At 40.5% G+C, this 17,348-nt stretch overlaps 1 protein-coding gene across 2 annotated transcripts in view; it reads left to right on the forward strand.

The window, feature by feature from the left end:
- The window catches only part of LOC126183774 (uncharacterized), a 485,018-nt gene that overhangs the window by 126,965 nt on the left and 340,705 nt on the right, over positions 1–17,348 (forward strand). For both annotated transcript variants that reach the window (XM_049926010.1, XM_049926009.1), the window contains 3 exons: positions 7,948–8,096; positions 9,593–9,699; positions 9,781–9,942. In XM_049926010.1, coding sequence (XP_049781967.1) covers positions 7,948–8,096; positions 9,593–9,699; positions 9,781–9,942 — 418 coding nt within the window. The remainder of the gene's footprint in view (positions 1–7,947; positions 8,097–9,592; positions 9,700–9,780; positions 9,943–17,348) is intronic.

A 17,348-nucleotide genomic window follows, 5' to 3' on the forward strand; every position in this document is an offset into this window, starting at 1 on the left:
ATGAAACCATTCCCGAGAGTATAAGAATCAAGAGACCTCATATGGATTATGGCTAGAAATGCGTTCCACGAGAGATAATGAAATCTTCCTTTCGTGCTTTAATTAGTTCTTAACATAGTTATGAAATTTAAAATAATTATCGAAAAGAAACACTTCAAGAATTCTATGGAGCTGACTTTCTTTGCTTAACAGAATGGAGGAATCATTCAAATATGGGATTTTACTTTTAATGTTTCCTGTTAAGTTATTCTCCTTTGTTAAATTTTATCAGTTCCAGATAGTACAACCCAAAGTTGGTCGGCAGTTCACTCAATGACGCTTAACCGTGTAAGTTAGCTAATATTACCACAGACATGTAAAATACTTTGCAAACGAGGTTATTGTACTTCGTTAGAAAATTCAGGTTCATTTAAGCAACAGAATATTTAACGACAAAGCGCTGAAGTCGCCTGGCGGTTATTTCATCAAACTTATCGTCTCCAACTCAGTTTGAACAGCCGAATATTATATTTTCGTGTTCTATTAATCAGGAACGGAATGTTGGTGTACATTGAAGTGACAAAAGTCATGGGATAGCTATAAGCAAATATACAGATGGCAGTAGTAACGCGTACACAAGGTATAAAAGGACAGTACATTGGCGGAGATGTCATTTGTACTCAGGTGATTCATGTGAAAAGATTTCTGGCTTGATTATGGCTGCTGCGTTTGCGTAGAGTTGTCACTGTTAACAGATAAGCGACACTGCGGTAAATAACAGCAGAAATCTATGTGGGACGTGCGACGAACGTATCTTTTACGACAGTGCAGCGAAATTTGACGTTAATGGGCTATGGTAGCAGACCTTTGCTTACAGCACATCGCCTGCAGCGTCTTTCTTGGGCTCGTGACCATATCTGAAAGCCCCTAGACGACTGAAGGACCGTGGCCTGGTTGGATGATTCCCGATTTCAGTGCTGAGAGCTGATGGTACTGTTCGAGTGTGGCGAAGACCCCATGAAGCCGTGGACCCAAGTTGTCAACAAGGCACTGTGCAAGCTGGCGGCGGATCCGTAATGGAGTGAGCTGTGTTTACACGGAATGGACTGTGTCCTCTGGTGCAACTGAACAGACCATTGACTGGAAATGGTTATGTTTGGCTACTTGGAGACTGTTCGTTCCCAAACAACGATGGAATTTTTATAGATGACAATGTGGCACATCACCAGGCCACAGTTCGTCACTATTGGTTTTAAGAACATTCTGGACAGTTCGAGCGAATGATTGGGCCAGTCAGATCATCCGACATGAATCCCATCGAACATTTGAGGCGCTATCTAGAGGTCAGTTTGTGCGCACAATTCTACACTGCCAACACTTTCTCGATTATGAATGGCTGTAGTGGCAGCTTGCCTCAATATTCCTGCAAAGGACTTCAAACGACTTGTTGAGTGCCTGCCATGTCGAGCTGCTGTGCTGCACTATACTCGGCGAAAGAAAGTTGGTCATGATATTAAGATGTATCCCATGACTTTTGTCACCTCATTGTAATCGAGACCTAAATAAAAAGTTTTATCTCACACAATGGTCATTATTTCAAATAGCAACAAACTGCATAACAATTACGTTTACTCTATTCGGCATCTGGAAAGAGAAGGACAATTACAAAAAAACCTCAAAAAGTCGATGATCATCACAGATACAATTTTCGTATGAAAACTGGTTTCTATTGTATTGCTGTACTACTTGCTGGTCGTCGATAATAATTATAATATGTTACACATGAGAATCGTATGAGCTTATGTTCTTGTTTGGTGTAAGGGGGATTGCACGAAAAATAGCGTTATAGTACATCCACTTGAAGATGGAGATAAAGGATCATTGACCGTGACCCCTTCATCTCCATGATGCAGGTGACCCGCCAGGACAGTGTAAGCCAAACGACTGTGAGAAATATGCTCCTCGACTATACCACTATCTGTTTCACGTACAATGTGGTCATGCCTCATTACCTACGGAATCGCCTCCACAGCGACAGTTTTGTCGCTGGTTCCGTTGCACAGAAGTGCTGGGATTTCTGTCTTCCATCCTACTCGCGGATGAGACCCCATTACGAGGGGCGCTATTGTCGACCTTCATAGCACCCACCTGTGGGTTATGGAGAATGCCGATGGTACAGTGGAAGCCAACTACCACCACCAATTCAGCCTCAGTGTGTCGGTGGGGATTATCTGCGACGCCTCATTTGACTTGTCATCCTTACACAGCACCTCACATGGGAGGCATACGTGTTTTTCCTACAGGTGACCTATGATCCCCTGTCGGAAGACGTGCCTTTGGTGGTAGAAGAGTAATGTCGCTACTACATGATGGTGTTCCAGCTCACTGCCCACTTAAGCGTGGAGCTAAAACAAAAGCACAGACAAAGGATTCCCACTTGACTAGTGTGTACCCATGTGTGCATTCAATCATTGAAACCTACATTCTTGCAACTGATTCCAAAGCACTCTTAATTTCTAACAGGAAGATAGGTGTATTGTCACCTATTGGTGGAGACAGTATGCTGTCAACTGTAACATCAAAAATTCATTAGATCAACTCTATAAATAAACAAACACAGAAGTACACAGAATGTTTAGATACTTACTAGCAATTTCCTCACCCAGATGGAGACATCTGTGCCCTTATTACCCCATCCCCCAGAGCAATGATCACATGTATGTATCGTAGCAGATACAGATTAATACTGAAGTAAATTCAACTGGTGCATCTATGTCCTATGTATAGTCACTGAGGGGTAGAGAGGAGAAGGAAGGGAGGGCATTTGCCCATCTGTCTTGTGGGTGGGGCCAAATCTCATGGATCTGACCAACAGGATAACAGCTAGAGCTTCTTCAGCCAATAGCAGAAGAGATCTAGGGGGAAGGGAGTGGGGAGGATGTGGGTACCTCTGCCTGTGGGCCTTAAATATCTAGACCAGTGGTTCCCAACAGGTGGTCCGCGGACCCCCAGGGGTCAGCGAGCTGTGCCAGAGGGGTCCGCAAGATGCTATTTGTGGTGTCACCGCCAGACACCACACTTGCTAGGTGGTAGCCCATAAATCGGCCGCGGTCCGTTAGTATACGTCGGACCCACGTGTCGCCACTGTCAGTGATTGCAGACCGAGCGCCGCCACACGGCAGGTCTAGAGAGACTTCCTAGCACTCGCCCCAGTTGTACAGCCGACTTTGCTAGCGATGGTTCACTGACAAATTACGCTCTCATTTGCCGAGACGATAGTTAGCATAGCCTTCAGCTACGTCATTTGCTACGACATAGCAAGGCGCCATTATCATTTGCTATTTATCTTGTGATGCATGTACTATCAGACCGATGTTCACCAATTATGGATTAAAGTTAAGTATTCCAACAGTTACGACCTTTTTTGCTAAAGTCTAACTTCCTTAAATGTTCCAGACCTCACGCCAGCCTGCGTGAGCTTAACGCGTGCGTTCGGCTACCAATCATAGTGGCTTGGCTGTCTTGCCAAGTCACAACACTATTAGAATAAAAAATATATTGAATATATTTTGTATGATAACAGATTTTTTGTTTTGGTCGCTTCCTGCATGAGCAGAGCTTTTGCGGATGCTAACTTCTGTGTCTAGAGTCTTCCTAGAGTGTAAAAAGATCGGCAGTGAGCATGAGCAACTTCTTATTCATACGGAAGTAAGATGGATTTCAAAAATGGTTCAAATGGCTCTGAGCACTATGGGACTTAACTTCTTTGCTCATCAGTCCCCTAGAACTTAGAACTACTTAAACCTAACTAATCTAAAGACATCACACACATCCATGCCCGAGGCAGGATTCGAACCTGCGACCGTAGCGGTCGCGCGGTTCCAGACTGTAGCGCCTAGAACCGCTCCGCCACTCTGGCCGGCTAAGATGGATTTCTCGAGGTAGGATCTTGTCAAGATTTTTTGAACTCAGAGGCGAGGTTCGTGTCTTCTTTCTTGACACAAAGTACGGGATTTTCTCACTAACTTCTCTTGGCTTTGCTCAGTTGCGTACTCAGCTGATGTGTTTGAACACTTGAATGTGTTAAACTTGAGTTTACACGGAAAAAAATGTAGACATGTTCAAAGTTGAGGATAAGATTAGTGCTATGGTCAAAAAGTGTCAGATCTGGCCGTCAAGGATAGAAAACGAGTCACTAACTAACTTTTCTACTTTAAAACAATTCTTGGAGTCATCAGAGGAGAGTTTGCCAGACCAGATCAAGATCAATGTAGCCGAGCATCTACGCAGCCTAGCCACCACTTTTAGAGAGTATTTCCCTGAACCCGACCCTGACGACAGATGGATTCGAAATCCCTTCAGCTATGAAGAAATAGACAGAATCCAAGGCCTCACTGAAGAAGAGCAAGATCAACTTGAGGATCTGTCCAGCTGTGGTACGATGATAAACATTTTCATCGGTGAAAGAATTACAGATTTCTGGGCATCAGCACGCAAGGACTACAAGAAACTTGGAGATAGGCCAATGAAAAAGATCCTTCCATTTGCAACCACATACCGGTGTGAGCAAGCATTTTCTTCCATGTGTTTCATGAAAAAGAAATATAGGAGTCGGCTCAACATGCGGTCGGATTTCAGAGTGAAAGTTTCAAGTTTGGAACCTAATATTTATGAAATAATGGTCTCAAAGGTCAGATTGAACTCATCTCATTAAGAACTGGAAAATTAAAACTAACTGTATACTGATGGAGTACTCTGTTGTAGTTGTATTTTATCAAATAAATAACACCTTGTATGAAATTAGTGTTTTCTTATTTTTCACACGTCTGTTCAATGCAATCTCAAGTGTAGTACACTTGAAAGACCAATACAGTCAGTTTTAATTTTTTCCTGTCATTTTCAGTTCATACTCAATTTTTATTTTTTTAAGGAGTTTGTTATACTAAACACCCACATTTGAAGACAAAGATTTTTAGCAATAATTAAAACTTTAACAATAACTATGATGGCTAAATTGAAAAAGTTTTAAGCTCAATATATTATTTCAATAATGAATATGTCAATGTTTTTTCTAAGTACCAAAAATAGAAAACGTATAAAAAGAGTCTTAATTTGGCTTTTTTTAGGTACTTAATACTGTGATATGACAAGGTACCAGTCATGCTCGATGAGGGGGTCCTCGAAAAAATTTTGTTGGGAACCCCTGGTCTAGACCTTATGACCCCCAACCATCTGGAGGTTATAATGCCAGCCTTGAATGTCTAGAACATATGACCACCAGATGTATGGAGGGCATAATGTCTAGACACTATAATGGCTACATGTCTGATATGTATTATTCAACGTCTCTGTCTGGGTTTTTGATGCAGACCCCTATATTTATTCGATCAAAAACTCGGGGTGCATGAGGCATAGAGGAAAAAGAGCTGCATACACCATCTAGATCAGGCAGTGTGCTGACTCGAGGGTGTCTGCCCCTCATGCAACTGGGGGTTAGAGGCGTGCAACAGCTCACAACTACTAGCATCTCTGAACACTATAATGATGTATTCGAAGTGTGTGAACACTTGCTTAATGTTTTAAAACATTAATTAAGCATCCCTACACCTCTACTAGTACTGGTAACTTTGTCTGCTACAAGCACAAATGATTGATGGGCTACTTACAGGGGTTATGTTTTGATGTGAATAAAAAGTTCCTGATTCATATTCAATAATGCTCAAGACTATAATGTTTAAATAATGCACTAAAACACAGTAATTGTTTTAACAAAGAAACTATCTTGAATTTTCTTGAAATTCATGTAATTTCATATCTAGTACTGCACCTGTGATGCACTGTGAGAGTTGCAGCGCGCTTTTATAACGTGGAGAGACCCAGAAACGTTTTTAAGTGTTTTAAATAAATAGACCATGCAATATGCAAGCTATCTCAATTGGATTTTTAATTTTCCCACCATTTTTACACTGGGCTATTTCCACTGTGGTGGTATAGTGACAGGCTTATGTCAAACAGCAACTTTTGATTGTGATTTCATAGTGTCAGCTATCTACAGTCATAAATTATCCTAACTGGGTAATAAATACCAGTGATAAGGATAATAAGTTATAGCAACATGGAAATGGGTAGTCCTAACTGGGTAATATATTAGATCATATATGAACACTGGATAACAGCCCTAGTGGCCTGGGGGGGGGGGGGGGGGGGGAGCCTGTCATTTATACGAGGGCTGTTCAGAAAGTAAGCTCCGATTGATCGCGAAATGGAAACGACTATGATAATCCGATAAAGCTTTGCACAGATGTGTTGGGCAGTGTCTCTAGTATGACCCTAGATAGCATCACGTCACTCCTCTCATTTCTGAGCTCACAGTGATCGCGTAAAGTTGTCTAGAGAATAGTGTCTCCCGCCAAGTACGAGGACCTGGTGAGAAATTTCGCCTGAAGCTATACAGCCAACATTACATAACTGTCGTGCAGTTTCTTCTACAAGGCAATATTCTCAGCCGCATTCTGAAGGGGCAATGAAGATGCTCCTGCATCGTTTTCAATTGGAAATGTTTGACTACCCACAATACAGCCCGTAATTGACTCCCCCTGCGTTTCATTTTTGCTCACATGAACCGCTGGCTATGAATACAACATTTTGGCACAGAAAACGAGCTGTAGGCCAGCGTAGAGAATTGGCGGAAAGCACTGGCGGCTGTCTTTTATGATGAGGGTATTGGAAAGTTGGTACAATGCTACGACAAATGTCTTAGTCAGAACGGCAACTACGTAGAGAAGTAGGTGGATGGTGTAGCTAACTGTTAAAAATAAAACATTTCTAATTTTCACTGTGGTTCCCATTTCGCGATCAATCGGAGCTTACTTTCTGAACAGCCCTCGTATGTAAGGCAGTAGAGCTACAGGGAGACGGGAATGGGGACGGGAAGTGACCATTAAAACATAACAGCCTGCCATTTATATGTAAGGCAGTTGACCAACAGCTACAGGGCAAGGGGAGGGGGAAGTGACCTTGCAAGGATAATTTCACAGAGTTATTTGGTAAGTGTGATAAGCGTTACGGAGATGTTTAGCAAACTCAAGTGGCAGACTCTGCAAGAGAGGTGCTCTGCATCGCGGTGTAGCTTGCTGTCCAGGTTTCGAGAGGGTGCGTTTCCGTATCAGGTATCGAATATATTGCTTCCCCCTACTTATACCTCCCGAGGAGATCACGAATGTAAAATTAGAGAGATTCGAGCGCGTACGGAGGGCTTTCCGGCAGTCATTCTTCCCGCGAACCATACGCGACTGGAATAGGAAAGGGGGGGGGAGGGTAATGACAGTGGCACGTAAAGTGCTCTCCACCACACACCGTTGGGTGGCTTACGGAGTATAAATGTAGATCTAGATGTAGAAGCCACAGGTGGGGAGGGGTCATAAATCATTGGTCCATGAAGTACATAGACCCTCACTCTCTTTGTGCTATTCGAGAAGAGTGGACATGTGCCGGCACTGTCTTCCCTTCCATTTTTGCACAACACAAGCCCAACACTGCATAGTACAAGCACTCATCACAGGACACAGATACACACTTGTCACTTCAGGACAGGTCAGAGGAAATCAATGGCAAACCACCTTCACTAGGACCTTTCCTACAACAGCAAGGCAGGATTCCTACTTCGTTAACATGGTGTCATTCCCTGAGTAAGGGACTACTTTCACCTACACATGTTATCATTACGAGGAGCAGTGAAAATGAAAAAAAATTCTTTGTCCTCTTGGTGTACAGCATGTTTTCCTTGTGTACGAATGAAGTGAATAATCGTCTCAGCTAACAAAATTTTATATTATTATATCCTGTAAAAGTATTTTCATTGCGGCTTAGAATTTTTCTCTCATGTATCGAACTTTCTAAGCGAGCTCGTGAGAAATTTTAAATGTAAGGGAAGTTAAATTATTCTCAAAATAAATTTTCTTGTTTCAGGCAACAAACGGTCTTAAAAGAAGGGACAACGCTTCCTCCACCTGATTACCTTATGACTCAGCTCATAGAGCTCTCCAATGCAGAAAATCCACCTTGTGCCAACTGTGACAAGAGAGACAAGGCTTCCATGTACTTTTGTTCCACGTGTGGTAAGATATTGTACAGTTTTTATTCCATTGTAACCAATTTATCTTTTGAAAAATGTAGCTGGTTTGGGCCACAAGAAAAATCAGTTAATTATTTGAGTAATAAAATTTACAACGCAGACCATTTTTGAGGGAATGTTCCCCTAACATCTGTGATGTAACTTCTCAACTTACAGGGTTTCTTTTTAAGTACAACTGTTACCACTATGTCTCAACACATTTAAGAAGTCAGTTGCTGCTCATATGTATTGGTGCCATTAAATCATATACAGTATTAATAGTCCAAATTTCAGCTGTGACTTGAGCTGTCCGAGCATGCTTCAAAGACCAGCTTAAAGCGTCAGTTCGCCTGCTATTGGCCCTTACAAACAAAAAAGGAGAGGCCTAATCATACGACCCGCAGAGTTTGGGCGTGATGTTTAATGTAAAAGATCCTTATTTTCGAGAATTTTAAAGAATCCATGAGGTGTGAAATCAATGTTTCATGACATTGACCTGAACGTTTTTCGAAAAGGGATGCATAGTGAGGCAAACCGTTTCACATGACTTATTTTCGAGTGGTGCCAAATTATTACGCCGAAGTTTGTTTGTCGCGACGTCTGCCATCTCCCTGTAAGCTATTTGACCACTCCCTTCGGACTGGCTCAAAACATTATAGACCACCTCAAAGCCTTAGTGGACATACTTTTCGTTAGCAAAGTGAATCCACAAAAAAGAATGTTATTCCATTCACCAGGGTATCACAATAGAAACCAAACAAGTTTCGATTAAAGAGGAGGAGGAGATTACTGTTTACCGCCCCGTCGACAACGAGATCATTAGAGACGGAGCACAAGCTCGGATTAGGGAAGCAAGGGAAGGAAATCGGCCGTGCCGTTTGTCAAAGGAACTATCCCAGCATTTACCTGAAGCGATTTGAGGGATATCACGGAAAACCTAAATGAGGGTGGCCGGACGCAGGTTTTAACCGTCGTCCTCGCGATGTGAGTCTAGTATGCTAACCACTGCGCCATCTCGCTAGGTATGTTTCGACTAACAAACATCACGTAAACAGTGGAAGCACATATAACACTGAATGCATGATACAAGACAGCTGAGTTTTATTTTCTGTTGGTCACCCACAAAATCCGTGTATTTATTCAGCTAGATATCTTTCAGTTTGAGTTCGATGACGGAAGACTGTATCAGTTACTATGGAGTGAGTCGAGATGTTATCTTGTGAAGACTGCAATTAACAGTTAACCAGAGGGGCAAAAATTCAAAGATATTCAAGAAAATCTTTGTGGAATTTGTTACAAAATTTGCATCTTACTTTCTTTTTTTTTTTTTTTGCATAGATGGTTTGTTGGACAAATTTTACACGTTTGGGTTCAAGAATTTACGCGTGAGGTAATATTATCATTGTGCCTTTCATTTGTTTTACTATTTCATGTTATCTGTCGGTTATTATTTGTTGATTGATTATGATAACTGCGTTTACTCGTTTACTGTTATTTCAGGACAAGCTCTATGCAATCACTGCCGTGAAAACACACATCGTGCTAAAATGTTTTCTACACATGATGTTGTCCACATGTCAAAATGCTCAAAGGAAGGACATAGAAGGGTACGGCTAACCATATACGCATTTGAGTGACTGTTTTATCGTATTTTAACAGACGTCTGATTGACACATTCTTTTTTTCAGTGTGCAGTGCATGGAGAGCAGTACATAATGTTTTCAAACACTCAGAAAAATATGTTGTGTGTCAACTGCTTTCGCGACACACCTACCGAAGCTAGACTCCACTGTGTTGATATAGACACAGCATATTCTCAGGGATGTAAAAAGTTGGACAGAGCTGTTTTGGTAAGTTGGTTCGTATAAAAGAGGTACCGGTAATACTAACAGAAGAATGTATTGTAGTTACTTAATTGTTGGTTTCTTTTCTTTATTTTCAGTCGACTTTAAATTTTTGCCTATTAATGTGAGCCTGAATGATCCAAAGGAAATGATCTCTGTCGAAACCTTTATGCAAACAATAATTATTAAATCATAACCATAATAAAATAAGTGTTTCTAGCGTATGACGAATGTCAGACGCACTTTGTACATAATTTCATAAACGTCGTTTATTGTCTTCTTCAGTTAACCCGAACTGATCAGGGCCTTTCTCCTCGAACAATTAACTGTGTTGTTTCACTATGAACATCGATATTCGGGTGCTGTAGCTCAGGTACTATGTCGATTGTGTTGGTATTTGCTGACAAGCATCTCCATGTTTTCTCATAGAGTCACTCTTTGTTTCTGTTACCCCTACCGTCATTTTACAGCGTGTTCTAATCCCGCCACCATTTTTAATGGTTAGACACCTGACTATCAACCCTTCTGGGATTCAAACCCTCTGCCCTGTGTATAACTTTTTCTGAGGCTGTAATTCTGAGAAAATCTTAAAGTATTTAACTGACTGGCACCTTGCTACTACAGCAGTGTGTTACATTATTTGTTTTGTGGCTTTATATCTACATCTACATTTACATCAGTACTCCGCAAGCCACCTGAAGGTGTGTGGTGAAGGGTGCTTCTCGTACCACTGATTGATTCCCCTGAGCCTCTGTATTGGCTCTAATTTCGCGATTTATCTCATCGTGATCGTTTCGCGAGATGTATGTCGAAAGTAATATTTCGCCCACCTTTTCCGGGAAAGTAGTCTCTCAAAATGTGAATAGTAAAAACCCTGTGTGATGCAAAACGCCTCTCTTGTAGCGCCTGCCACTGGAGTTTGTTGAGCATGTCTTTAACGCTCTCGCGTCGACTAAACGATCCCGTGACGAAACGCGCCGCTCTTCGCTGGACCTTCTCTGTCTCTTCTATGAGTCCTACGTGGTAAAGCTCCAATATTGAGGAACAATAAATGAGAGAATTCTCGAGAACTACCGAATTGATAGCCAGTTTTACTTAAGTACACAATAGTAGCTTCGCCTACTTTTCTTCAGCCATTTTCGCTGGTAATGTTGACATGCGTGTTGGAAACTCTCCACGTTCAATAAGGCGCTATAATAATGAATATTATGGAAGAAGTGTTCTATTTGAGTTATTGGCTTAATACGGATGGTCGAAGCCAAGCATGTTATAACCATTTTTTTCCTTATTCACTCTCTTTTTGTAATGTGATGGTCTAAGCGTGGGACATGTGCTCAGTCGGGTAATCCACTCATTCAGTTCCTATGAAAACCATATGAGAACTTAGCATTTCATCTGAAAAGTCGCCATATCTTACAGTAGACGAGACCTATGGCACCATATCCAGCACATCTAGTACGGTACGTCATAGCTGCATGATGGCTAGTGCCGACTTGCATAGCTCCAGAATTGAAGCACAGAAAGAGGCAATTAAACAGTAATTCTTCCAGCACTCGTAACACCAATGGAACGGGAAGAAACCCTAATATGTAGCAGAATGGGAAGTACCATAAGCCATGCATTTCACAGTTGTTTGCAGAATACGTATGTAACTGTAGATGTGGATCTAGATGTTTGGCTGCTTTCTTTATGTTATTAGACGTCTAGTTATTTTTGTATGTTACAGCGAGACTAAAATTTGGTTTGGAGCCAAGTGAAACTCTCCCCCGCAGTTGTCCTGTAATATACTGTAAGTTGCACAAGTATAACACTCCTAAGCTATAGGGCAGTCATCGGGTCGTTTATACAGATATCTGCTACCTTTAGTAATCATAACTGTAGTATGACGAAGACGTACTGTCATGGCTTCGTATGAAGCATCTATACAACGATTGGAATTCACGATATCCAGTTTTATGGCGCTATACGATAAGTTCGTTGATTTGAAAAAAAGCGTATGGGGCCTAAAGATGGCAAAATGAATTGACGAAATTGGTTGATTTCAAAATAACATAAAATATCTTAAAGTGTACAGCTGTTGATAAAGTTTGACATTGAAAAAAACAAACCATTTTGGATGTCTTGCTTACGAGGAATGGTGAGAATCTGTGCCACAGAGTATATCGGGAATAATGCACATGGACCGATACCTGCACAAACTTGCGTAGATTAGATTGATCTACTTTTCGTTCCATAGTGAGGAGATCATCTAGGTTGTAGAAAATGTCAGAAAAACAAGAATACACAATAAATATTTACAATGAAAAACAATTCTGCTAAGGTACCTTCCACATATCCTAAGTGGAATGATGGTCATATAGAAAAAGTCATTTTACAACACTTACTTACAATCATCACATTACTGCACTGAATTTGTACAGAAGTTAGATTGTAGACCCTACCAATATTCACAATCTTCGATATTATTAGTAACATGCACTCCATCACTTGGGTTCACTAAGAAATTCATCAATGGAGTTGAAGGAGTTGGCCACCTGTAAATTATTTAGGCTCTTTTTAAACTGAACTTTTCGGTATTTAAACTTTTTATGGCGGTTGGCAAGTTATTGAAAATGTGTGTTCCTGAGTAACAGATGCCTTCTTGGAACACAGGAAGTGACTTCAAATCTTTGTGAAGATTATTCTCATTTCTAGCATTTACTGATTTCATGAACTGATCTGTTGGTTTGAAAAAGAGATATATTTTAATGACAAATTTCCTTGAGGAATAAATATTATTAGGAAGCAGTACTTAATATCCCTAGTTCCCTAAACAGGTCTCTGCAGGAAGTTCTTGCATTGACACCACAAGTAATGCTTATTATACATTTTTGGAACCAGAAAATTTCAGCTTGGCTTGATGAGTTACCCCAAAAAATAGTCCCATATAGCACTGTGGAATGAAAGTAACCTTAGTATGCCAGCTTTTTAATTTTTATATCACCTATGTCTGACAATATTTGCATTGCAAATAGAGATTTGTTTAGGTACTGCAGCAGTTCTGTGGTGTTATCCTCCAAGCTGAATTTATTATCAAGCTATAATCCCAAGAATTTAATACTTTCCACCTGTTCTCTGTGTTTGTCATCATAGTTTGGGCACATACTAGTGGGATACCTCTTATAAATTCTGAACTAGATGTAGAGTATTTCTTCGATATTAGTGACAAAGAACTGACTAGGAACCAGTTCTTAATCTCCATGAAAATTTAATTAACTGATCTTTCTAAGACTTCACGTTATTTGCTATTTATTGCAAGTTTTGTGTCATCCGCAAACAAAACAGATTTGGTATCTGATACTGTTATTGATGAAAGGTCATTTTTATACACAAGAAAAAGTAAGGGGTGCATCTAATAAGTTCCCAGTTGGATGATGCCTGATAGCTTAATACGTGTCTCTTTCCAAATGATACCCTTCGTTTCCAGTCAGAGATATAGGATTTGAACCATTTTGCAGCATTTTCTGTTACACTATAATATTCTAATTTACTTAGAAGGATATCGTGATTAACACAGTCAAATGCCTTTGACTGATCACAAAATATGCCAGTAGCCTGTGATTTAGTGTCTAATAAATTAGGTACATTTTCACTGTATTTGTAGATACTCTTCTTAATATAAGAACACTTTAGGAATCTGAACTGCAACTTTCACAATATATTACTTGCTGTCAGATTGTTAAGCAGCTGCATTCTATATTCATGCCATATACACACTGTATACGTCACTTCAGTTCATGTCCTTGGGGAGTGTCCTAAAATAATCAATTCAGATTTAATAGGTTTTATATCTTACCGAGTTTTAAAACTTAACAAAGGCCACGGAATATTGGTTTTGTAGTCTAATATTATTTGTTAGACTTTTCTGTGAACATTGGCCCTATTATCAATGGCTGTTTGTGAGCAGTTAGCTACCATAGCTGGACAGTTTACAGAAGCAATTAAGTTGAATGATAGTGTTACTAACTCTAATAAATCTGAGCTGGAAGAGTTTTTTTAAAAGTTATGTTAAAGTCACTAGCAACGATTATTTCTTCGTATTTTGTTGTTAAATAGGCCAGTAGAGAGTCAAGGTGATTTATTAACAGCTTAAAGTTACCTGCAGGTGCACTGTGTACACTTGCTGTTATGAAGAATTTATTACGAAATTCTGCTTCCATATGCTGCTCTAGGCAAAATTTGACAGTCTACCTTCTCAAATTTATGACAATTCCTGGTGGCTGTGGCAACTCTATCCTCCATTTCTACTCTACGAAAGTGAGATGCTAACTTACATCCTGTAACAACACATCTATACTAGAGGTCACATGATGTACAGAGAGGTAGATTATGTCAACTGGGTTTGATGACTCTAACTCATCACTGCAGACAAGTAGTTTATTCTTTTTACTTCCTAGACCTCGAATATTTTGATGCAATAAAGATATCTGGTATTTCACATTGTCTGAATTAAAACTTGGTGGAAATAAAATGTCTGCTGATTGCTGAAAATTTTTAACCAACAACCGTTTGTGCTGATGCAATACGATAGAATTCTGTTTTGTTCCTTTTCCAAACTGAATGTTTGTTTCAATCCTAATCTCTCTTAAAACTTGGCTCCTTTCTGCCCACCCAACTTTAAAAAATATATTGTTCTGAACCCTGTACACGCAAGTAACTTACCACTCATGACAATGCCTCCTCCCTTAAATTTTCTGCTATTATCCCAGCAGTTTACCCTTCACTTCCCTGTTGATCTGAAGGTTGTGCCTAGTATAATCCCATCTACTGAGGAAATCATGTCAATATGTGATATTGCATCGACATAAGGAGCTGTTCCAACTCCAAATTAGCTCTCCTGAGAGAAGAGCGCAAATGAGGTAGGTAATGGCGTCTGAGAGCAGGTACGAACTCAACATTGGTATGTCTCACTGATGACAGAATCTTTGCCAGGTCACACTCTATACTATACCCAGGACCTCTGTCAATACTATTACCTGGTCAAACCACTATAACCGCAGTGTCTTTCCTTGGTAACGTCTTTGCAAATTCATCCTCAGTCCATGTCCCCTGCTCCAGACCAGCACTAGTTTTTAAAAAATTGGTAACCTGGCATTTTGATCCTAGTTCATCCTGCAAAAGTTTGACAACATCTCTTGCATGAGGATCGCCTAACAACAAAACCTTATTTCTCCTTTCTGTCTTCCTGCATTCTTAGTTTTATGCTGAAAATTTATTGAGCCCTCTCTACACCTATATCTGCTTAAGGTTCATCAATTTCTAACTGAAGCAACAAGTCAAATGTATTTTTCACATTCATCACAGAACTGTCAGATGAAGTTCTAAGCCTGTTCCTTATGTTGCCTGTTGCCCCTCCTCTCTTTACCTTTCTTCATCCTTAACCTGTCCAGATCTTTCCTAGCCTTGTCTAATTCAGCCTGAAGGGCATCAGCTTTCCCCTCCAGTTCGGCTACCTTCCTATTTCTGCCACATGCGAGTATCCTACAGAACCACTGAAGAGCCTCATTCACATCTCCGATTTCCGCCCCACTACAGTCACCCACAGGAAAAAAAAAAGCTACAGCATCTATAGCACCAAAGTCTGGACCTAACAATTCTTCAACAGGCCCGGTACTTTTCCTTCGTGGTAAATATAATACCTTTATGCGAATAAGTTAGTTAAATTACCGGTAAACAAGAAAACAAGTTTACAAAAATTAGGCCCATACGCAACTGTATGTAAACAGACTATTAGTGCGAAGTTACTGAATCAACAACTTGCAATTTAAGCTATTTTCCGACAATATGAGCTAAGTAATAAAAAGATAAGCTCTACATAAGTTGCTAGAAAGACAGACAACAGCCAGAGTATATGATTATTTCGCGTTTTCTGGAATATTATACAAAAACAGTGAAGACTATAAAATTAAACTTAAAAAACACACAAATACATGGATTTACTAAGTAATCTGTACTAAACTAACTGTCATTACAATCTAAATGACTTTTCTTTATGAGAACCCAGAAACTCGCACGTGGAACAGGGCTGCCTACAACGCACCGAATAGCATGTTTGTTTAGAATACACATAACCCAAGTGATACAAATATGAGAGCCACAGCATCTCGGAAGCGTGATGTAACTTCCTGAAAGCGTTCCGAGGAACAATGGGTATTACGCGAAGGATGTAAGAAGTGCCACAAAACCTAACAACTGGCGAAGTGACACGTCAGAGGAAGATACATCGGCCATAGCCTTTCTCTAAAACACCGCGAGACTGGTGGACAGAAAATTACACAAACGCAGCGTAAAGCCTATATATAAACAGACCAGGAGGATCAAAGAGTGGCTCAGATCGCCGAATGACAAACGGAATCTAATCATAGCGTCAATAGTATACTACATAATCATATTGTGGTCGAAGCTCTTTCCTTGGCACAGAATGGTTCCTAATATGTAATAAGGAAATGTGGTTCTGCTATGACCAAACTTTTTTTTCTGCCCATACATGTTTCAGAGAAGTACCTCTATCTTCAGTGGATTTTATTTATTGACTTATTATTACAAATTGGTATTCATAAGTATGTTTGACATTTGCAGCACAGCTACAATTATTGCCTTCCAGTATGTCATTTTTTGTAGATCTCGGGTTTTCGTGCTTCTACAGGATGTTTAAGTGGAGCCTCCTAACACACACTGTTTCACTGTTTATGTGAGGAGAACTACAGCGGTAATGATCAGAGAAAAGCCCTAGAACGTTAGTGTGACAGGTACATATACTGATGAGCCAAACATTATGATCACTGCCCAATACGAGCCTGAATGCCACCTGGTGGCGATGTGGGCCAGTGGAAGTATATAAGCGGAGAAACAACTAATGGGGAATCATAAGACACTCCAGAAGTATGCTCCTACTGCAAGGTATACTAACCAGCTAGTTATGGAGGCTTATTAGTCTCTGACAGAGACAGACACACACTTGCTGCTACTCAAGCAGAACACAAGACTACAACGGGGCAATCAACAAGGGAAGATAACCAAGCTGTGCCACGGATCCTGATAAAGTAATATCAAGTTGCTGAAATGCTAAGTGCACTCTGACAATGTTGCCGGTCTTGATATCCTTGCAAACAACCATCATTCATCATTGCGGCCATATGAGAGGTCAACAGCGAACCCAAGCAGACCAGTTATATCCCGATGATGATGATGATGATGATGATGATGATGATGATGTTTGGTTTGTGGGGCGCTCAACTGCGTGGTTATCAGCGCCCGTACAATTACCCAATCTTTGCTCAGTCCAATTTCGCTACTTTCCTGGATGATGATGAAATGATGAGGACAACACAAACACCCAGTCATCTCGAGGCAGGTGAAAATCCCTGACCCCG

The sequence above is a fragment of the Schistocerca cancellata genome, chromosome 4 (genome assembly GCF_023864275.1).
Source record: "Schistocerca cancellata isolate TAMUIC-IGC-003103 chromosome 4, iqSchCanc2.1, whole genome shotgun sequence".
Classification (NCBI taxonomy): Eukaryota; Metazoa; Arthropoda; class Insecta; order Orthoptera; family Acrididae; genus Schistocerca; species Schistocerca cancellata.